The sequence below is a fragment of the Mauremys reevesii genome, linkage group 1 (genome assembly GCF_016161935.1).
Source record: "Mauremys reevesii isolate NIE-2019 linkage group 1, ASM1616193v1, whole genome shotgun sequence".
NCBI lineage: Eukaryota > Metazoa > Chordata > Testudines > Geoemydidae > Mauremys > Mauremys reevesii.
Window position 1 is genome coordinate 274,318,243 of NC_052623.1, and position 22,336 is coordinate 274,340,578.

Sequence of the window (22,336 nt, forward strand, 5' to 3'; positions counted from 1 at the left end):
TGGCATTACGAACATTCACGTGACTAGGCTAGAACCAGTATTGTGTGGGAAGTCCCAAACAGTCAAAATGAAAGTGAAATCTGTTGAGTCAAAACATAACCAAGGGCAAAGATTATCATCATAAGTAAATAGCTTCAGACCAGCTGCAGTGCACAGGCTCGAGGTTTGCTCTCGGTGCACCATCCCAGACAACATTGTTGAACTGTGCTAAAGAGGATCAACTGAACGGGACTTCAAGTGCCGCTTCTTGCTGGTGTTTCTTTTTGGATTCAGCAATCAGCACAATGGTGGTCCTCATGTAAGTACCCTATTGGTGGGCTAGGAGCGATGTCTCCTTGAGATTATATTGTGCATGCAAAATACAGGAGTCTATTCCCTCCTGAGTCTTTTAAAGGGACCCTATCAACTTAAAAATCCTACTTCTGTCTGAATTGTTTACCTGTTGCTGCAGCAAAGAATCCTGTGGCACCTTATAGACTAACAGAAGTTTTGCAGCATGAGCTTTCGTGGGTGAATACCCACTTCTTCGGATGCAAGCAGTGGAAATTTCCAGGGACAGGTGTGCAAGTTTCTTCATGAGGTTGATGGATTTCCACTCCATACGGCTAAATGCAGTGCCTTGCATGGTGTCAAGTATCAGAGGGGTAGCCGTGTTAGTCTGGTTCTGTAGAAGCAGCAAAGAATCCTGTGGCACCTTATAGACTAACAGAAGTTTTGCAGCATGAGCTTTCGTGGGTGAATACCTGTTGCTGTTATATATGGAATGCCTAAGATCAGTCTAATGGAAAGAGATGCGGGAGACATATATTTATTTTTTCAGTTTGATTCCTTGGTGTATTTGAGAGCATTATGGGTATAGTTAGTTTCATCATAGTCAGTTTCCCCTGTTGTTTATACAGAGAGTACTGCCAATTTCACAGAGTAGTCAGCTTCCTTTGTTGTTTGCATGGGATTTTTGCACAGCAAGAGGGGAGAGAATGCAAAAATTTTAAATGGGAAAAAATGTGACTGTAAAGAATCACAGAAATAGACAACTGGGCTCAAGAGAGTAGGTGAAGCACCTGAAACTACTTTCCACTCTCTCTTTTTGCAGTGGATTAGATTTCTACTTGAGGATGTCAGTTGAATTGATTGAAAAAGTAAAAATCTGGTTATTAGCATTTTTGTATTGTATCGACCTAACTTCCAGGCTCTCACACAGTCAAATGTCCCTATTAGTGTTTACATCTCCTCGGCCTGATTCTTCTCTCGCCCCGGGGCAACTCATGAGCAACACCATTGATTTCAGTGGAGTATTATAACCATGAAAAAACAGAGTAACTGAGAGCAGAACCAGCCCCCATTATTTTTAGTTTTCATGTTATAGGTGATAATTATGGCTCAGATCCACAAAGGGGTTTAATTCTGGGGTTCAGACACCTAAGTCCCAGTGTAGGCTCCACTGTGATGCAGAAACCCCCCTACCAAATCCTTTAGGCACCTAATCTCACTCACACCTACATTTCCAAAGTGAACGTTCCTCCCCCTCCCCCCAGATTTCTGCCAGGGTTCACCCCAGAACATGGCAGCAGGAGCCTTGGCACTGTGTGGGAGGGAAGAGACAAGAGCTGTTTCCAGCCACAGGGGGAGGAAGAGGACGGGGGAGGGGGGGAAAGGGATGACCTCGCCTGTGTTTTTGCAGAGCTCATCCCTACCCCTATCAACTACATGCCATTTACTTAAACCCACCTGCTCATACACATGCAGACCAGTACACCCACTGTTACAGATTATCTCCACAGACACACCTATGCACGCAGTAAACATACCAGCTGTACTCTAGTTCAGTGGTTCTCAACCAGGGGGGGTGCATACCCCAGGGGGTACAGAGAGATCTTCCAGGGGGTACATCAACTCATCTAGATATTCGCCTAGTTTTACAACAGGCTACATAAAAAGCACTAGCGTAGTCAGTGCTTAGTCAACTAAAATTTCATATAATGACTTGTTTATACTGCTCTATATACTATACACTGAAATGTAAGTACTTTATATTCCAATTGATTTATTTTGTAATTGTATGGTAAAAATGAGAAAGTCAAGCAATTTTTCAGTAATAGTGTGGCTGTGACACTTTTGTAATTTTTATGTCTGATTTTGTAAGCAAGTCGTTTTTAAGTGAGGTGTAACTTGGGGGTACACACGACAAATCTGACTAAAGGGGAACAGTAGTCTGAAAAGGTTGAGAGACACCGCTCTAGTTGTCTACAGATCTGTAATTTGGGGATGGGGCTGTCACAAAAGTTATCACCATTTAGTCCAGAATTCTGCTCAGGTCCCAAAATGGTTTGGCAAAGACCTAGCAGGGATCAGTAGGTGAGGAAGAACACTCCAGCTGTGTCAGAATGGAGTAGGGTGGGGGCCCCGAGAGGAAAACAGAGGTCAAGGGGTCAAGTTTGAACTGCTGAATGTTTTTCAGTTTCAAATGGTGGGGAAGGGGGACAGCTGTTCTAGTTCCCATCTTCCAGAGTGACACATGCAATCTGGAAGCATTTTAGGGTGTGCTCTAGCGATGTTCAGGAGACTGGCAATTAATCTGGAATGCCAAAGGAAACAGGATATCTTTTCCCTTCCTCCTCCCCCTTTGCTTGTTTGTTTTTCATTGTGGTTTAGTTCTGCAGAGCGCTTACCCTGGGTCAGACGACTTAGTCATTCTGTTATTTCTGCCAAGTTCTGAAGCCAAGAGTGGGCCCTCCCATCTGGGACTGGCAGGGCTGCTGTTTCTGGTAGCTTGGATCTTCTTCAGGCTTCTTCTGTTTTCTCCTCTTCTCGGATGTCCCCTCTGCTCTGATTGTTTTCTCTCCTTCCCCTGTTCCTTCTGTTTCCCACCTTCTCTCTGGCTGTCCTTGTCTAAGCCAGAACCAGGGCACAGTGTCAGGCCGAGAAAGGGCTGAGCAACCAATCTTGTTTTGGAGAGCTGCCTGATTTACTCAGATCCTCCCCTCTGAAGTGGGGCACCTTCCATTCAAACCAGGGGAGTGATGGAACAAGCAGGTGCAGTAGAAAATGATAAGACCACCACGCCCTCCCCATACTGGTGCAGGTAGCTGGGCCATGGCCTTGCTGATATATAGGAATGATAGATTAGCAGGGACAGAGCCTTTTGACGAATTACCGCATGGTAGCGGCAGAGGAAGAGCTCATCCCTGATGACAGGCCCCAATGGTGCCCACCTGAAAACGGCTGCTGGTGGCATGTGTTGACAATGTAATTGATGTGTCTGTTTCGGGCACCTTTTAAATATCTAAGAACTCTACTGCCTGCCTGCAGGACAGGCAGCCATTTTGAGAGGCAGCGTCACTGCAGACTCTGGAGATGGACGGACGGGTGGGCAGGGCACACATTCGCACGTGCACAGAGTTCTTTCCTGTCTTTGTTTTTCCCCTGGCTCCAAGCTGACACTCCCTGGGCTTGGAAGAATGCATGTGCCCTTTATGTGAGAAAGGACAGCACCAATCACATGCAGGTTTAAATCCCAGTGGGTCAGCTCAGCCTTCCATCTTCCCAGGAGCGGTACTTTGGGGAGATTTATGAACTGCCCTCTCCCCCTTTGGTTCACCTTTGCTGTCACAAAGGGACTTCAGTGCAGCTGTAAGGCCCACCCTCCAGAATACCCCAGTTCAGGGGGCCTCTGCCAGGCACTGAGCTGGCTCTGCACACACCCGTCCGGGGCAGCTGGAGGCGGGAGAGGTGGCTGGCAAGCCTTCACCCTGGCTATGCCACAGCGACTGGGGCACACAGATAGCAGCCCTTAGGGCTTCCCGGAGCAGTGCCAGGGCCCAAATTGGGAATTCTGGGGCTGTTGGAAGCCAATGTGCAAGCTGCCTCCCCTCGACCCCTGAGCGGGGCCCTGCATCAGCACCAGCTGGGGTGAACCGCGGCCACTGAATGCCATGGAATGTAGGGGCTGAGGTTGGGCATTCAGCTGCGACTTCAAAAACCGCGACCCTCTCTGTGTTGCGGGCACATCAAAGACCCTGTGGGCTCTTCCTAGTTGAGCAGGGCTTTACTCCACTGCCTTGGCCTTCTCCCTGCAATACTGTATTGAAGCGTGCTGGCTGCAGCCCCACCCCACCAGCTGCATTTCAGTGCTGATGGAGGTACCTTGTGTAGTTCATCATGTTAGAATAACAGGTATTTAAATAGAGTTTCCTGATATTGTTACACTCCCATAGCCACCCGGGTTTCAGGCTGGTTCCAGATGGGGCATTGTAGTTCGCCACCCCCTGCCGCCAGACCTGTCTCCAGTGTATTACTGAGTATCCAATCAGGGGCCATGGCAAGACTTTGGGCCTTTACATCATTGGTGGGTTTGGCAGAATTCCAGTTTTGTTCTAAATTTGACAATTAACATTGATTTTTATTTTTAAGATTTTTTTTTCTATTTTTCTATTGATTTTTATTTTTACACTTGTTGGAAGTTGGGTGGGGACATGATTGGGGCTAGGGCGGTACTGACAGAGGGGATGCTGGGGGCTCCCTCTGTGGTCACTCTCACGCCAGTCCTGGCCCCAGGCCTCCAGCCCGGCACCTGCTCCCATGCCAGCCCCCCCCCCCCAGGCCTCTAGCCCGGCGCCTGCTCCCTCGCCAGCCCTTCCAGGCCGCCAGCCTGGCACCAGCTCCCTGGCCCAGCTCCTGCCCCACCCCAACTAGGCCCAGAACCCCAAGTCAGCCAAGTAGTTTTTTTGCTGCTGTGACCACCCCCACCCCCCAGTCTCATCCCCCTTTGGATGGGGCAGGCTGCAGCAAGAAACCAGGGTCTTTTGGGGAGGGTGGCAGGGTGCCCCAGGTGGAAATCAAGGGGGAACTATTAACCTATTCAACTACGTACCTGCCCTGTGGTTCCCCCCTTGTCCCCTGGGTCTGGCTTTTACCTACTTCTGAGCTATTTGTGTGGTTGTGTTTGTTACAGGGCACTGGATCCCACTGACAAGCGCAGGAGCACATTCAGGCTTCGCCAGAAGATCTCTAAGCGAAGCCTGCGGAAGCAGAAGTGAGGTATTGATGGTGTAGGGGTAATGCTGAGAGAACTGGCCCCCTCCCTCGAAGAGTGGGTGAGCCGGGCGGGCGGCGGGAAGGGGGCGCCTACACTGTCGTGTAAGCCTTTGTCAAATAGCAGAAAGATGGATTATGGCCTGTTGGTTAGCATAGAGACCTGCTTACTGGCTATGAGCACTGTCTAGGAGACGCGAGTTCGGCTCCCTGGCCTGGGCTCTCAGCACGGGGCTGGAAGCACTGAGGATTCCCAGGAACCACCTGTGCTACAGCCACACCCAGAGCCCTGAGCACAGCCCAGTGGTCCCACCATGATACACTTAAAACATGGTTTGAGCTTGTGGCTTAGAGGCTTTAAGTGTATCCCCTCCCCAGGCGATAACTGCCAGGCTCTGGGAGACGTGAAACAGCACCTGCCCCTGGTGGCTCAGTGGTGACAGCCAATAGCAGGATCCAAGGGGAGTTCAGTGAAGTCCTCATTCCCAGAACCACACATCTGAGGGTGGACCTTCCCACAGCATCTCAGAGCTCCAAAGCCCCCACCAGCTGACAGATCCAGCCTGCCACCCCGGGGCTAGAAAATGTCATGGAGGTCTCTGAAAGTCACAGAATCCGTAACTTTCGTGACATAATCTTACCCTTAACTATGCTTGAAGAGGCAAATTCTCTCTCTCTGAAGTGCTCAAAGCCAAGCACGGAGTAGACTGGTCCCCATTCACTCCCAGCCCCTTGTTGATACCTACATGCAGACACAACCAGCAAGTCAGCCTGGAGAGGCTGAGGCAGCAGTTCTTGCTGATCCCTTTCCCTGCATAGGCCTGCTGGGGACTGTCCTTTTACATCTGATTTTGGTTTTCAGCCTAAATCACAAGCCACAGAAATACAGCTGAAAGAAAGCCAAGGAGCTAAGAGTGAAGTCGACAGTGAAGACTGCTAAGAAGTCAGGCTGAACAAGAGCCTTCAGGTTGGTTCCCACAGCACCTGTCTCCTTGGGGTCTAGAGGCCACGGTCAGATCGTTTAGTTCCCTCTGTTGGGATTCAGGAGGGAAAGGTAGGCACTTAACTGCCACTTCAGGCAATAGGAATCCCACCCCTTGTGTTTGTTTTCCCATGACTCATTCATCTGTTCACCAGAACTGAAAGCAACAGTGCTGCTAATCTAGGCATTTACAGAAAATGACACCAAGGCTTTCACACTATCAAGCTTGGCAACTAACTGGCCTAATAACTGACTCCTAGGCCAGAAGAGAAGAGTTTGTATCTGGAAGGTCCCACCCTGACAGAGATCTTTAGGTTGAAGCTAGACACACAGATGGGTAACTTACGGTAACTTTTAGTGTTTGTTTTCAGATTAAGGCCATAATAATGTGTCATGGTCATAACTATTGGCACTGTATCAACTGGATCATGTGGGCATGTTTGCCCAATGAGGCACTTTCACTTTCCCTCTTGGTACCCGGCCAAGAAGGCAAGAGTTGAACAGGTATAGACAATCCATACTTTTTCTTCCATGGAGCCAGATTTTCTCCCCTCCTTTGGCTGACCGTTCCTGGGGAAAGACAATTTTGGGAGGGAGCGTGTACAAGTACATAAAAGTCAGAACCTGGCCCATTTGCCTTTACTTCTCTTACAAGTGGCTGGAGAAGCATGTTGATTATCTCTACAGTTCCCCTGCTCGTTTCCTGTTGTCCCCACCTCCCCCCACAAATGCAGGAGGAGTTGTGGCACAGTGAAATGGGTGTCAGTTTCTAATGTGAGGTTGTGCTCCGGTATCCCTTGTCCCCTCCCCCATCCCATAAGGTCCCATATCGCCGGGCCTTCAGATGAGGCAAAATGGATGTGACGCCTTCCAGTTCTTGGCAGCGTCACTGTGGGGGTGGGCACTGGAAAAACTGCAAATGCCCTGAGGCAGCTTAACAGTGCTGCCTCCTCAGTTCCCTCAGCCTCTATCCCTAGGCTGCCAGCCCTCCAGCAGGGTTACAGTCAGACAAGTGACTGGGTCCTCATGTCTCAGCGCTGCGTGTTAGCCCCTCCTGCTACAGCCCTGTTTGTCCTCCAGTGAGCACTGTCCAGCCAACCAAGTTATGGGAGGGGGGCAAAGCCTCTGGTCTGTCTCATACATCATCAGCCAAGCGCCCGCTGCAGAATCGTCATTCCTGGTACTGATGTGAGGGAGGCAGAGCACAGGCTGAGCTGCAGATCCCAGGTGGCATGTGCGGGGCTGGGGGTAGAACGACCGTCTCCTGGCTTGTCACTGGAGCAAACTGGCTGTGGGATTGGGGAGAGAACAGGGTATTTCTAGTCACATTTCAAACTGGAGCCCCACTGCACAGACAGCTGGAACTCTAACCTTTGTACCTGCAGCCCAGTGCTGTGGTCAGGAAATCGTGTTTGCTTCTAGTTTAATGTTTAAATGTTCTCCTGGTTAATTCACAGAATTTGCTCCTTTCTTCCCTTGCTTGTTCCCAGAGGAAGGAAAGTCCCTATTTGCCACATGCAGGAAACTAACAGTGCGTGTAACAGCCCCTTATATAAGCAGTCAGCAGCCGCTGAACGTGGCAGAGAATCTTGGGGCTTTTTCACCTTCCTCTGCACCATGGGGCAGGGGTCACCTGCAGGTTTAAACTAGAGTACATGGTGGCTTTGCAATAACTTGAAGTCTTTAAATTACAATTTGAGGATTTCAGTAACTCAGCCAGAGGTTAGGGGTCTATTACAAGAGTGGCTGGGTGAGTGCTGTAGCCTGCAGTGTGCAGTAGGTCAGACTTGATCATGATGGTCCCTTCTGACTGTAAAGTCTCTGAGCACTAGTAAGCTGTTACCCTCTAGTAGACCAGCCATTGAGAAGGGGCTTCACCACTCCCTCTGTCAGCATGTTACCTGGGGATGGAGGTAGCAGTGGGATTACTGGCATGAACACTGACACTGAGGGCTCTCCCCATTCATGTCTCATGGCAGGTCTCTTCGAGGAGGCGCTACCGTGGTCTTGAGGAGCTAGTGTGGAAACTAGAATGGGTCTGTTGAAGCAGAGAACTGGGGCGTGCCAGCTGTATTGGAGCATGCTCCTCCTGGCTGCAGGGTCCTTTTTCTTGTTGCTCTATGCCCTGATGTGGGAAGCTGGGAACATCATCAACCTTCCCCACAAAAGAATCGGCTTCTACAACTTCTGCCTGTGGAACCAGACGGCTGGAGAGCTGCAGTGCCTAGAATTCAAGGACCTGATGGACATGGGGGTTAACCAGTTTCAGCTAGTGCTGGCAAGGCTCTGTGTATACACTGTCCAGGTCCTCTGTAGCTTCTCCCCATTTTTAATCATACAGGCCCAATATGCAAAGACCAGAGAGGCCTGGGAAGTGACGTTTGTGGTGCTGGGCCTCTCGGCTGCTCTTCTGGCTGGTGGCCTTGGCTTGTTTCTGTGCCAGGCCTGGGTTTGCATTCAGATTTCTGAACTCAGTGGGGGTTTCATGGCACTAGCTGGGGCTCAGGCCCTGCTGCTGCTCCAGCTTTTTGCTGCTGCTATGTACCTCACGTGGTTCAAGGAGGTTCTTGAAACGGGCAGCCCTTCCCCTGAGGAGCAGCAGGTCTGAAGGCAGAGAGGGAGGAAGACGCAGTGCAAGCTTGTGGGAATGTACCAATCAAGTTTTTATAATCCTCTGATAGTCAGCTAGCTCTTGTGGACAGCCTTGGGCCGAAACGCTATTCTATGTCTAAGTTTGTCAGGCAGTTCACAGGGCCGTCTTTAGGATTTATGGGGCCCAACGCAATATTATTAAACTGGTGCCCCTATGCGCGACGGCAGCCTGGGCTCGCAGCCTGGGGAGGGAGCGATGAGGCAGCAAAGATACCGAGCCACCCGTCCTGCCTCATGGCAGCAGAGACCCTCGAGCCCTCTCCCTCACACAGAATGGGCCGCGCTGGCGCCTTCAGCTCTGTGAATACGGCCGCTGCCTAAGGGCACTGCAGTGCGCGCTGGGTGTGCGGGAGCCGACCCGCTCTTATCTGCTATCATGGGCGGTGGGTGAAGCTGCAGCTTGGGGACACTAGCTCCCCAGCCCATGGCCCTGCCTATATTCCACCCCTGCTCTGCCCTGGGCCCCACCCTCACTCTGCCCAGGCCCTGCCCCCCCTTCCTCTCTTCCCTTCCCTTCCCCGGTCACCCCTTTCCAACCCAATCCCTGAACCAAAATGAAGCAAATGACATTTGAAAAAATCACTCTTCTGCGATTTCTTTCTAAAGATAATGGAGCATGTTTTCCACTGCATGCCAGAACGTGAAGATGCAGAAGGTACCTAATTAAAAGCACTAAACTTGGGAATAAAAAACATCAGTCACAGGTTTTTTTGATATTCCCTGAAGTTTGTCAGAGATTTATTTGCAAAAACTTCGCCGGAAGGGCACGTCAGCTGTCTTGCTGAATACAACATTAAATATTATGGAATACATCAGGGGGCGGCAGCCATTCAGAAGTGGTGTGCAAAGTCTTCATTTATTCACTGTACTTTAAGGTTTTGTGTGCCAGTAATACATTTTAATGTTTTTAGAAAGTCTCTCTCTCTAAGTTTATATTACGTAACTAAACTATTGTATGTGAAGTAAATAAAGTTTTTTTTAAATGTTTAAGATGCTTCATTAAAAATGTAATTAAAATGCAGATCTTATCCGTTTAGTGTGATTCTTGCCCTTGGTTTTCCTAGCCTAGTTTTCCAATGTCTGGCATGTATTTGGGTACTTTAATCTGCATGCAGGCTTCTAACTGACTCTGAGAGGGACAGAGGACAAATTTCATATGTGAAAATACCTGTTCACACAGGTATGTGAATCCAAATGCTGAAAGCATTGCAAATGCAATTTTCTTCAAACTGTTAAATTTCACTGGCAGGGACGTCCAGCAGGTCAGAATAGAGGCCCCATGACCTCTCCTAGTAGCTTCAAGTGCACTCCGTAGATCTCCAAACTTTGATAGCCACAATTCTGAGCTTTTTACCTAATTGAGCTGCATTTCAAAATCCTCAAAGAATCCTGTGGCACCTTATAGACTAACAGACGTTTTGCAGCATGAGCTTTCGTGGGTGAATACCCACTTCGTCGGATGCAAGTAAGTGGGTATTCACCCATGAAAGCTCATGCTGCAAAACATCTGTTAGTCTATAAGGTGCCACAGGATTATTTGCTGCTTTTACAGAACCAGACTAACACGGCTACCCCTCTGATACTTCAAAATCTTCAACACCCATCCACTGAAATTCAGACAAATCCAAGTCACTTTCGTTGAAGTTTTCAGGTTTAATTAGAAAAGAAAGCATTGGGCCAAACCGCTGGAAATCTTGAAATCTGTCAGAAAATTCTGATTTCTGTTCTTGCATGTATATTCCAATCTCATCCACACTGACAGTGCAACATGTCGATAGCTCTTTCATGTGTTGGAAGTAGCGGAAAGTCAAAGTTCGAATATCCTGAGGAAAAAAAACCTGCTACTTTTACAACTAATGCCTTCCAGGCTTCATAAAGCTCCCGACCCGTTTGCTGCACCCTGGAGACAGAGGTTGAGTCCGTTTAGGTGAGCGGTGATGTCAGTTAGAAACATGAGCTTACACAGTCATTTGTCATCATCCAGTTCAGGGTAGTTTTGTCCTTTTTTCCGACAAAAAGGCCTTGATTGCATCAAAACAGTTTACAAAAGGCATCAAAACCTTGCCACAACTTAGCCACCGAATGTTGCTGTGAAGTGGAATGTCATTATAAGCAGTGTCCATCTCTTCTAGCAGTGCTTGAAACTGTCTATGAGTCAAAGCAGATCGAGCAACAAGGAAATTCACAATTCGCACCACTGTATTCATCACATTATTAAGCTCTAAATTAGAAATCATAGCACACAAGTTTTCTTGATGGATGATACAGTGAAATTTGACTGTTGGGCGGCCAATTTGATCTTCAAGTAACTTCACAAATCCCTTCTGTTTTCCGACCATGGTAGGAGCACCATCTGTTGTCACACACAATATTTTTCTGATGTCAACTCCTCATTCTTCAAAATGCCTTACAAAACTTCCCACTATATCTTCCCCCTTTGTTGTGCCATGCGGGGGTTTTAGGCAACAAAGTTCCTCTTGGATTTCATTGGAAGCACAATATCTTGCAACAACTGCCAAACGTGGAACGTCATTTATATCCACACGCTCATCAACTGCAGCACTAAACACTGCTGTGTCTTTCAATGCAGTCATCTGCTTTTAGTTAATGTTTTCTGCCATTTTGCTTATGTATCTCTCAACTGTTCTGGCAGAGACAGGCAGTTCTTTTATTCTAGATATGATTGTATCTTTATTTGGCAAATCATTGACCAAAACCTCCAAGCTACTGAGAAAAACTTCTTTTATATATTCCCCATCTGTAAACAGTTTTCTGTTTTTTTGCAATGCACTGTGCAAACTTGTAACTTCCTCCTGTAGCTTGATTTTTACTTACACTTAAACATTTAAAAACACTGCTTTGCTTCTCATATCCTGCTCCTGCCTTTTTGATCGATTCAGTCTTGTCTGCTTTGTCAAGAAAGGTTTTCTCGTGCTTTGTTTCAAAATGTCGAACACTTGATGTGCGACAAACAACACTTTCATAACAGAAAGCACAAACAGCACGGTCCTTCTTTTGAATAAATCCAAATGTGTCTGTCCAAGAAGGCTGAAATGAACGGACATCTAACTTTGCTTTCTTAGGAGCTGACATTTTTGTCACAGTGGGGAAAAAAATGGGGGTGACAGACGGCATGCACAACATAAAACGCAGTGCAGTGTTCCACAGGGCCTGATCTAAGCAGCAAACCAGGACTTAAAAATATCCCAGTGGTGCTGGAACAATTTTTAAGATGGGGGTGCTGAGCTGCGCCTCCTTTTGCCCCTGTCTGCACCCCTCACTGCCCCAGGCTGGGACCAGTGGGCCACATCTGGGGGCAGCTGCAGAGCACTGTGCCGAGACCAGGAGCAGAGCCCCAGGCCAGCAGCCGGTATCCCAGGCTGGCAACAGTGTGCCACTGAAAATCAGCTTGTGTGCCACAGGTTGCTGACCCCGGAACACATAATGCGTATCATCTCTGTTTTACATTTTCTTAATCAGTATTTCTAAGCTGATTTTATATTTTAAATGTACTCTTAAGCCTTCATAAAGTAATCATTCCAGATTACTACACATTTAACTCACTGAAATAAAGACATTATTTTAATTAATCAGTCACAGAGGTTTAGTGCACAGGTGGGCAAACTATGGCCTGCGGGCCACATCCGGCCTGCAGGACCCTCCTGCCCGCGGGACCCTCCTGCCCGGCCCCTGAGCTCCTGGCCCAGGAGGCTTGACCCTGGCCCCTCCCCCACAGCCTCAGCTCAGTGCGCCACCGGCGCAATGCTCTGGGCGGCACAGCTGCAGAGCCCGGCCTGACACAGTGCTCTGAGCTGCGCAGTGGTGTGGCTGGCTCCCGCCAGACAGCACAACTGTAATGCCACCAGCCACTGGTGCTCCAGGCAGCACGGTAAGAGGGCAGGGAGCAGAGGGGGTTGGCTAGAGTTCAGGGGGATGGTCAGGGGGCGGGGGTGTGGATAGGGGTCAGGGCAATCAGAGAGTGGGGAACAGGGGGTTGAATGGGGGCGGGGATCCCTGGGGGGGCAGTCAGGAAGGGAAGGGGGTTGGATGGGGTGGCGGTCAGGGAGCTGGGGAGGTGGATGGCGGGTGTCCCCAGTAAAAGATGTTACTATCTTTGATCTTAGCCAGGAGACTGAAAAAGAGGAGGCCAAAACGATGACAGTGGAAAACCTTTTCCAGCACAGCAGTGTGCATTCAAACCCGCCCGCAAAATATTTCAAATTAGATGCTCATATTTTATATGTTAATATGGCAGAAAATGCAGCTCAGACAGTTGAGAAACAGGTGCTGAGCCTTCCCCGTAGCACAGATTTAGTCTCTACGGGTGCGGACCAGAGCTACTTGTTCATGGCAAATGAGATAGTGGCATCACCACACAGTTTGTAGGTCCCAGTTGGGCAGAAAGCACCACTGAGCCTCTCCCCACTGTCTGGTAGGCTCAGGCCAAGGACTGACTAGCGTAGAGCTGGAGCACGGTGGTGCAATGTTGTAGAACATGTTCAGCTGGTGCCATATCTGCTCTCTGATTGAGTAACACGCGTGATTCAAAGCCCCCTGTATTCGCACCATTGCAATCTTTGTACACAATATGCCTTGAGAGCGATCGTTTGCAAACTAACCACTCTCTGCTCACTACTACTCCTGCCTGAGGTAGACACACAGGGGGTATTAAGAGTTGTGGGTAGATGCAGAAATTATGACTAAAGTGCATTTAAACCAGGCACAGCGGGGGAGCTTGTGAACAGGCCTGCCCTAGACAATGGATCCGGTTTGCTTCTCTGGCTTGCCTGGTCATCACGCAGAGACAATGCAGGTCCACTGACAGATCAGGTAAATATCACACTAACAGGTGATATCACGCTAACAGGTTGGGGAGGAGACAGCACAGGGTGTCCCATGGTGCAGTCAGAGCACACGGACACTTGTTTTTAAAAGAGACATTAAATATTTTAATAACCTTTCAAAGTTAATATAATACTGATAAAAGGTGCCCTAATGACAGCCCTGCAGAACAAACTGTTTACTCACAGATCACGGGTTGCTACACAGCAAGTCTCCCCCACACCTTCAAGTGCCTGCCCTGCCCTGCCCTGCCGAGCTCCACCCCAGAGCTGGGAGGGGAGTTCAGTCTCCATGACTTCTAGGCAGAGACTGACACTCAGGAGGCCACTTAGTATCAGCTGGGGAGCTGGCCTGCGGAGGAGGGGACCCCTGGCTCACAAGGAAGAGGCTATGAAGGGGGAAGTGTTAGGGGTAGGTGAGAGGCTGGGCAAGGGCTGTACTTGAACCAGACATTGGCCATGCAGCTCATGGCAGAACAAGGGCGAGCTCCTCTCCTGTTCCCTTCTCCTGGGGCCCCATCTACACCACTGCTCCAGGCTCCCTTTGAATTGGGAGGACATTGGGGGCACCCGTACAGCCCCACACTGCTGTATCCCCACCCACTGGAGCCAGCCTCTGGGTCTGCCCCGCCCTCCCCCCCACTACGGCTCCCTTAGCATTATTTTTGCTCTGCTTAAAAAAACCCTGCAAGACGTTAGCTGAAAAATATCTCCCGGACGTATTTCAAAGCATCATCCTCGTCGTCCTCCGTGTCTGTCCTGCTAGCACAGCCCAAAGCATCTGGCTGAGCCTGGTGTCTGGGGTCTGGCCTGGGGGTGCTGGCCCCGCCACTGCTTGCTGGACTCCACTGAGGATCCATTGGCGTTTGCTGGCTTTCCTGCTCCCCTTCGGTTTCAGATGGAACGTTCCCCTCCATTTCCTTGTATTTACAATTCTGGCACAGAAACAAACCGTATGTGTCCATAAAGCATTTCGTCCCAGGGGGGCGTGATACAATATTACACACGCTGGACCATGGCATCATTGAAATGGAGGTGGCTGGTTACAAAGGAGAACACTTCCATTTAGCCTCCCTACAGTGGAGTTTCCCCAAGGGAAGTGGTGGAAGCCAGCCATTTTAAATTAGCCTGGGCAAAAGCATCAGGACAGGGACATGTTAGGAAACTGCTGCATTGGCAGGAAGATGAACCAACAGGCCTCATTGCTTACCTCAGCCAGGACCCCCAATGCCACGTCCACCAGCTCCGCTTCGTTCATACAATAGACAGTCACGGTCCTGAACAGGCCAAGAGGAGATCAGAAGAGAAAACAAAAGCAGGGATCAGATGGGGAACACTGTCATGGGCAGAAATGTGAATGCTGCCCCCGTGGAAACACAACCAGCATAGGAAACAGCAGAGGAATGTACTCATGGGGGAATTCTGCACCACTGCACAATACAGAATTTGGGCAGAAATTAATGGTTTTGGCACAACATTTCCTTTCCCCCCCCCAGAGTAATGGACTGCAGAGCTGCTGGACGCCACTAGGGGGCGCTGGAGCTGGCAGAGCCTAGCTCGCAATAGAAGACACTGCAGGGGAGGGAGCTGGAGGCAGTGATGAGCTGCTAAAATCTTAACAACTGGTTCCCTATAAAAAGTTCTGATTTAAGGGATGTGCGACAGCATGTATTTTTTGTACCAATAGGGTTACCATCCGTCCGTATTTTCCCAGGAGGAATTTTTAAATTTTAAAAATTCCGCCCAGACAGCGATTTAAGAACCGAAAAGCCTGACATCTCTGGGAAAATACAGATGTATGTTGACCCTACCTAAAGTTCTTTTTTAAAAAAGATGGGGCTGAACTAGAAATGAGCTCCATTTCACATGTGTGGGTGGTGATCAGGGACAGTCTCAATTTTTGGGTCTTTTTCTTATATAGGCTCCTATTACCCCTCACCCCCCGTCCCGATTTTTCACACTTGCTGTCTGGTCACCCTAGGGTGTGCACGTGTGGGTCCCAGCTGCTCCCTGCCCCCCCTCATTGAAACAGGTGTGCAGGGTTAGTGCCCTGAGAACTGCAGGGCACCAGTGGACATGGGGCTGGCTGCAGACAGGGGCGTGGGGCAGGGCTAGCTGGAGGCAGGGAGTGTGACGGGCTGGCTGCGGGCAGGTGATGCAGACAGGGGCTGGCTGCGGGCAGCGGGTGCGACAGGCAGGAGGTGCAGGTACTCACACAGGGAGAGCAGCTGGGAGCAGCCCGAGCAGCAGGACGCATCTGGGGACCCACCCGGCAGCAGCAGGAGCCCCCAGGCCAGAGTTCCAAAGAGCAGCAGCAGCAGCGGGGCCAGGAGGCAGCTCACATGGCTCCCACAGCACAGTGCAGCGCCCCCCGCCGGCCGGGAGGAGGAATTACAGGGTTCCCGGCCAGAGCCCATCAAAGCTTCCCTCGCAGGGAAGCCAGTTAACAAGCGGTTCTAAAACCGCTTCTAAATTTAACAACCGGTTCGTGCGAACCGGTGCGAACAGCTCCAGCTCACCCCTGGCTGGAGGGTTCCTGGCAGCTGCAGTTGTCAACATGTCCTGAAGGAAGGAGGCAGCATGCAGGAAACTCTATACAAGCCCCTCAGGACCCAGCATCAGGGTGTTTTTCCCTCTGGATCCCTGGGCTCTGTGGCAGAGCGGGTGTGGGTGTCTGGGCTGGGGGCCCTGGCAGCTGGGCTCTGCGGGGAGGTGGTGTGGGTGTCTGAACCCCCTGCTGGGCTCTGTGGAGAGGGGGCAGAGAAACAGGAACTGGGTTGCTGAAGGGGTTTCAAATATAATTGAAACTGGCATGATTGCATAGTGTTATTTTGACAAATAAAATATGCAGAATTTTAAAATATTGTGTGCAGAATTTTTTTTTTTGGCATAGAATTCCCCCAGGAGTAAGGAATGTCTGCACAGGGGGTCATTGTACTGTTTGCCTTTGTTTCTGCAAGTTCCTGTTTTTCAATAGCAGGAAGTCAGAAGCTGGAGCCTGGTTGTCCTCTCACACCACTTTTACACCAGTATAAATCTGATGATTTGGGTGGAGTTATTCCTGATGTACATCAGCTCAGAGCAGAAATCAGAACCCTTTTGGATCATTCCTTTCTGTATATTTTCATAACCATTATGATCCCTTACACTTCTAAACACAACAGTTATCCCTGGAGGATTGCAAAGCACCGTACAGGCTGGGGGAACAGGGCTCATGTACAAATCCAGCAGCAGGGATCGAGTACCAGGAACGCTGCACAAGAGGGAGTGAAGAATAACATAGCTCAGAGAGAAGGTAAATACCCAACAAGGGATTCAACTATGGCTCCAGCTTTTGTGAAGAGTGTAATAAGATCAAGGCAAACAGCTCTGTGTTTTCTGTCTCTCCTGAGAGACAGCAGCTCTGCCAGCACAGCGCTCCCTGCAACTCTGACACAGGGAAGAACACCCTGACTGAGCCTCCAACTCCACTTTTGTGTGATACCCTCCCTTCTCCTTGGAGGTTTCCTAGCCAAGCGCTGACCAGGCCCAATGGTGCTTTGCACGCAGGAGCCAATGCGATTGCAGCCCCAGGTGGCACAGCTGCACAAAGCGCTTACCTTGCCACAGCTGGCTTCTTCGCCCTCTTGGCTCTCACTGCTGACATAGTCTTTCTTGGCTCCACTTCCCTCGCTGCCATCCATGGCGGGAGGACCCTCTTCTTTGCCTTCCAAACTGCACTTTCCATCTCTTTGCATTTAAAAAAGGAACTGAAACACAGTCAAGACTCAGACATTTACACAGTTCAGAATTCACCAACGTGCCTGATTGTCTGGTGCTGTCCTACGCACAGTCCCTGCCCCAAATAGGAGCATTTATTAATCCACGGCTAATGGTACCCGTTAATGTCTTAAGGGGACACTGCCAAAAAAAATACATATTTCAAATAGGGCTGTCAATTAATCACAGTTAACTCATGTGATTAACTCAAAAAAATTAACTGCGATTAAAAACATTAATTGCGATTAATCGCACTGTTAAACAATTGAAATTTATTAATTTTCTGATGTTTTGCTACATTTTCAAATATATTGATTTCTATTACAACACAGAATACTGTACATGTTCACTTTATATTTTTTATTGCAAATATTTGCACTGTAAAAATGATACTACTTTTGTTTATTTTTCGATTCACCTCATACAAGTACGGTAGTGCAATCTCTTTATCATGAAAGTGTAACGTACAAATGTAGATTTTTTGTCTCATAACTGCACTCAAAAACAAAACAATGTAAAACTTTAGAGCCTACAAGTCCACTCAGTCCTACTTTTGGTTCAGCCAATTGCTAAGACAAACAAGTTTCTCTACATTTACGGGAGATGCTGCTGACTGCTTCTTATTTACAATGTCACCTGAAAGTGAGAACAGGCATTCGCATGGCACTTTTGCAGCCGGTGTTGCAAGGTATTTATGTGCTAGATATGTTAAACATACATATGTCCCTTCATGCTTCGGCCACCATTCCAGAGGACATGCTTCCATGCTGATGATGCTCGTTAAAAAAATAATGCGTTAAATTTGTGACTGAACTCCTTGGGGGAGAATTGTATTTCTCCTGTTCTGTTTTACCTGCATTCTGCCATATATTTCATGTTATAACAGTCTCAGATGATGACCCAGCACATTTGTTTTAAGAACACTTTCACAGCAGATTTGACAAAACGCAAAGAAGGTACCAGTGTGAGATTTCGAAGGATAGCTACAGCACTCGAGCCACAGTTTAAGAATCTGAAGTACCTTCCAAAATCTGAGAGGGATGAAGTGTGGAGAATGCTTTCAGATGTCTTAAAAGAGCAACACTCCGATGCGGAAACTACAGAACCCGAATCTCCAAAAAAGAAAATCAACCTTCTGCTGGTGGCATCTGACTCAGATAATGAAAATGAACATGCATCTGTCCGCTCTGCTTTGGACTGTTATCGAGCAGAACCTGTCATCAGCATGGACGTATGTCTTCTGGAATGGTGGTTAAAGCATGAAGGGACATATGAATCTTTAGTGCATCTGGCACATAAATATCTTGTGATACCGGCTACAACAGTGCCATGAGAAGGCCTGTATTCACTTTCAGGTGACATTGTAAACAAGACGTGCACAGCATTATCTCCTGCAAATTGTAACCAAACTTGTTTGTCTGAGCGACTGGCTGAAATAAAATTGAGTGGACTTGTAGGTTCTAAAGTGTTACATTGTTTTATTTTTGAATAGTTATTTTTTGTAAATAATTCTACATTTGTAAGTTCAACTTTCATTATAAAGTGATTGCACTACAGTACTTGTATTAAGTGAATTGAAATATACTATCTTTTTTTTTTTACAGTGCAAATATTTGTCATCAAAAATAAATATAAAGTGAGCAGTGTACACTTTGTACTCTGTGTTGTAATTGAAATCAATATATTTGAAAATGTGGAAAACATCCAAAAATATTTTAAAAACTGTATTCTATTATTGGTTAACAGTGCAATTAATCACAATTAATTTTTTTAATTGCTTGACAGCCCTAATTTCAAACAAACTTGGGTTCTCTCACCACCTAGGACTGAAAGCATTTTTAGAAGATCTGGTTTATGTTTAGCCATTGCCAGTTATTTATTGAAGTTCCCTCATCTTGACCAGAAGAATTGGTGTTTAACTGTGCACGAACAGCAACTAATTTCTAGGGCCCTACCAAATTCAGGGGCAATTTCATGGTCATAACATTTTAAAAATAGTTAATTTCATGGTTTCAGATATTTAAATCGGAAATTTCACAGTGTAGTAACCACAGGGGTCCCGACCCAAACAGAGTCATGGCGGGGTCGCAAGGCTAATGTTGGGGGGACGGAGGCCACGGTATTGCCACCCTCACTGCTGTGCTATTGCTAGTGGCGGCACTGCCTTCAGAGCTGGGCTCCCAACCAGCAGCCATGGAGATACCTGCAGCTTGGGGAGGTTTCCGGACATGGGTCTGACCAGGCCCTGGAAGCTGCCTTTGCAGGGGAAGAGGAAGCCCCTGCCTCCCAGCCCGTCCAGGACTAGCATCTGGAGACCAGTGCACAGGAAGTGCCCCCAGCCCTGCCCCTCCCTCATACACTAGCCAGATTTCATGGGTGAGATTAGATTTCACGGTCTGTGATGCATGAATTTGGTAGGGCCCTCCTAATTACTGCTCACCCCTGTCACTTAATCAGATAGGTGAAGCGACGAGCCCCAGGCCATGAACCTAATCAGGATCAGAAGCTCCTGAATGCAATTCCTACACTCAGACCATGTTGCCCCCATCATCAGATTTTTCCGGTCCCTGGGCACTAATCAATTGTGGCTGTGATTAGGCTCACAACTCTTCCGGGAGAAGATTTATATCCTTCCCCCCCCCCAAATGTTTTCATTCAAAATAATTTAATGAAACATTTTTGTTCACGTATCAGAGGGGTAGCCGTGTTAGTCTGGTTCTGTAGAAGCAGCAAAGAATCCTGTAGTCTATAAGGTGCCACATTTTTGTTCACATAAGGGCTTGTTAAAGATGGGCTGCTTTACAGGTGCATACATTACTACAGGGAGGAATAAACTAACCCAAACATGGTCTACGCTGGAGGGGTTAAGAACCTTATGAGAACAAGAGTTTGGATTCACCTGAACCAGTGTTCAAATCACCATGTGTTCCTTATACACCCAACAGAGGATGCACCTGTGCCATGAGTACAAACCCTCCTGCAGCAGGCTGTGCCCCACTGTCTTGGCAAAAACTCCACCAAAGCATGTTTTTAAAAGTCCTGAATTCAACTGAGCACAGAACTGGCTCCTGCTCCCTGCTTTTGTGCCTTGTTTCTGTCTGGTCACTGGGCCCCTGGTTCTGTAAGCAGGCCCCCAGAGTTCCTTGCTCTGTGGTTGTCAGGCCTGGGGATGCTGGACAGAGGAGCAGCGGGCTCAGCGAGATGTTCTGCTTGGACTCTGCTGCTAATGCCTCAGCAGTGGGTGCTACCACCCGGCCCCCAATGATCTCTTCACCCTGGAGGCCTCCTGGCCTCAGATGGCAGCATGGATACGGGAAAGGTGCATAAAGAGCTGGACTCTGGGTAACAGCTTTTGCTCCAAGCCTCGCCTGCGCTAGGGAAACTGACAGCACTTCCCACGGGTTATAACACGGTTCTCCCCCAGACCTGCCGGAGATCAGCTCTCGCCTGGTGGAGCCAGGCAAGGAGTGACCTTTCCATAAGGCGGCCAGGCTCAGACTGAGCTCTGAAATGTATCACTGCTGAAAACACACAGCAAAACCCACCAGCACCTGAGAGTTACACCGGCAAATGTGCATCACCAGAACGGCTGCCTTGCCCCGTCCCTTTTGCCCCCACAGCTCTGGTGCGGGAGCCAAGCTGCTCCCGGCAGGAGCAAACACGCATCCCCAGAACGTGCCCGGCCTCCCACCCGCTTACCCCAAGGACGGGCCTTAGGCCAGCTGCTAGCAAAGGGCGGGGCCCCCGGGGCGCCTCCAGCTCTCGCGCCTTCTCTAGCGAAGCCCAGACGCCATCCGCGGGGCCTGCTTGCGGGGCGCGCTGTGCAAGCAGAGCATTGCAGGCCTGCAGGCTTTCCAAGCCCCGAGTTACACGGCGGGCACCGGGCTCCGCCTCGCCCTCTCCCCATTGGATGGCGACTGAAAAACACTAAAGCGTCAGGGGGCTGGACAGTCGCAACGGCGCCCCGGGAAACGCGGCTGCCGAGCCCCCCGCGCTCTGGGTGGGGATCCGCGCTGCAGCGCAGGGGCGCGGGTTACTCCCGGGGAGTTCAGCCCGGTGCAATAGCGCGGGACCGGTAGCGCAATCCCCGCAGCGCTGCCCTGCGAGCAGACCCCGCCCGTCTCATTCTGTGCCCCCCTAGCTAGGGTGCCCCATCCGCCCGCCGGGGGGGGGGGGCTGTTTGTGTTGCAGGTTTAGGCGGTGCCCTGACTGATTGCACCCTCGCAACCCGCATGGAGACAAAACTGCCGGGGCTGGGTCTCACTGTAATTAAACTAAGTCAGTTATCAGGGGGTAGCCGTGTTAATCTGTAGCCACAAAAACAACAACGAGGAGGCTGGTGGCACCTTAAAAAATAACAGATTTATTTGGGCATAAGCTCATGAGTAAAAAACCCACTGCAGATGTAACTAAGAAGCGTTGACCACTTCCCTTTATCCCCCGGGGAGGCACCAAGTCAGCGGGCTCAGTAACTCGGCACAACCCACTTGAGTCTGCTGGGAACGGGTTAACAAGTGGAGGCTGGGATGGGGTAGACAAACATGGGCAAGTGCCTCTTGCAACAAGCGCTCTAGAAACCAGTTAAAAAGAAGTGGAAATTGCATTCCCTTCCGAAGGGCCTGGAGTCATTGCTGTAGGGATCTGACGGCTGCAGCCCTTTTAGACAAGGGGCGAGTTGAACATCTTGCTAAAGTACATGCTGAAAAATCAGTCGGCAGCCCTAGGAGACACAAAACAATGCATGTCCCCTCCCCCTTGTCAATCCCCTCTTTAGCTTGGCTTGATGCTTATGGCTTCTAAGAAAACTGACAGATAAGAGGAACAAGGGTACAGTTTTCAGAGTGGTAGCTGTGTTAGTCTATATCAGCAAAAACAACAAGGAGTTTTTGTGGCAGCTTAGAGATTAACACATTTATTTTGGCATAAGCTTTCATGAGCTAGAACCCACTTCATCATCTGCATGGAGTGATAAGTAAGCAGTATAAATGGACACAAATGAGACATCAAGAATTGTAACATTCAAAAACCAGTAGGAGAGCACTTCAGTCTCCCTGGACGCTCAATAACAGAC

General features: G+C 49.1%; 2 protein-coding genes across 5 annotated transcripts; one reads left to right on the forward strand and one right to left on the reverse strand.

The window, feature by feature from the left end:
* The first annotated feature begins 61 nt into the window (after positions 1–61).
* TMEM140 (transmembrane protein 140) lies at positions 62–9,395 on the forward strand. Its single transcript, XM_039515389.1, has 4 exons — positions 62–298; positions 4,952–5,037; positions 5,894–5,998; positions 7,993–9,395. The coding sequence occupies exon 4, from the start codon at positions 8,046–8,048 to the stop codon at positions 8,619–8,621; it is 576 nt and encodes a 191-aa protein (XP_039371323.1). The 5' UTR covers positions 62–298; positions 4,952–5,037; positions 5,894–5,998; positions 7,993–8,045; the 3' UTR covers positions 8,622–9,395.
* Positions 9,396–13,060: 3,665 nt separating this feature from the next.
* Positions 13,061–21,283, reverse strand: CYREN (cell cycle regulator of NHEJ). Of its 4 annotated transcripts, none has more exons than XM_039520903.1 (4): positions 20,965–21,283; positions 17,106–17,235; positions 14,717–14,783; positions 13,062–14,441 (listed from the first exon to the last, which is right to left on the reverse strand). In XM_039520903.1, the coding sequence occupies exons 1-4, from the start codon at positions 21,170–21,172 to the stop codon at positions 14,202–14,204; spliced, it is 645 nt and encodes a 214-aa protein (XP_039376837.1). In that variant the 5' UTR covers positions 21,173–21,283; the 3' UTR covers positions 13,062–14,201. The 4 variants fall into 4 exon arrangements, with proteins under 4 accessions (XP_039376840.1, XP_039376837.1, XP_039376839.1 ...); XM_039520905.1 differs by lacking the exon at positions 20,965–21,283 and adding an exon at positions 20,811–20,938 and having other exon boundaries at positions 13,063–14,441; positions 17,106–17,255; XM_039520904.1 differs by having other exon boundaries at positions 13,069–14,441; positions 17,106–17,255; positions 20,965–21,271.
* Positions 21,284–22,336: the final 1,053 nt, after the last annotated feature.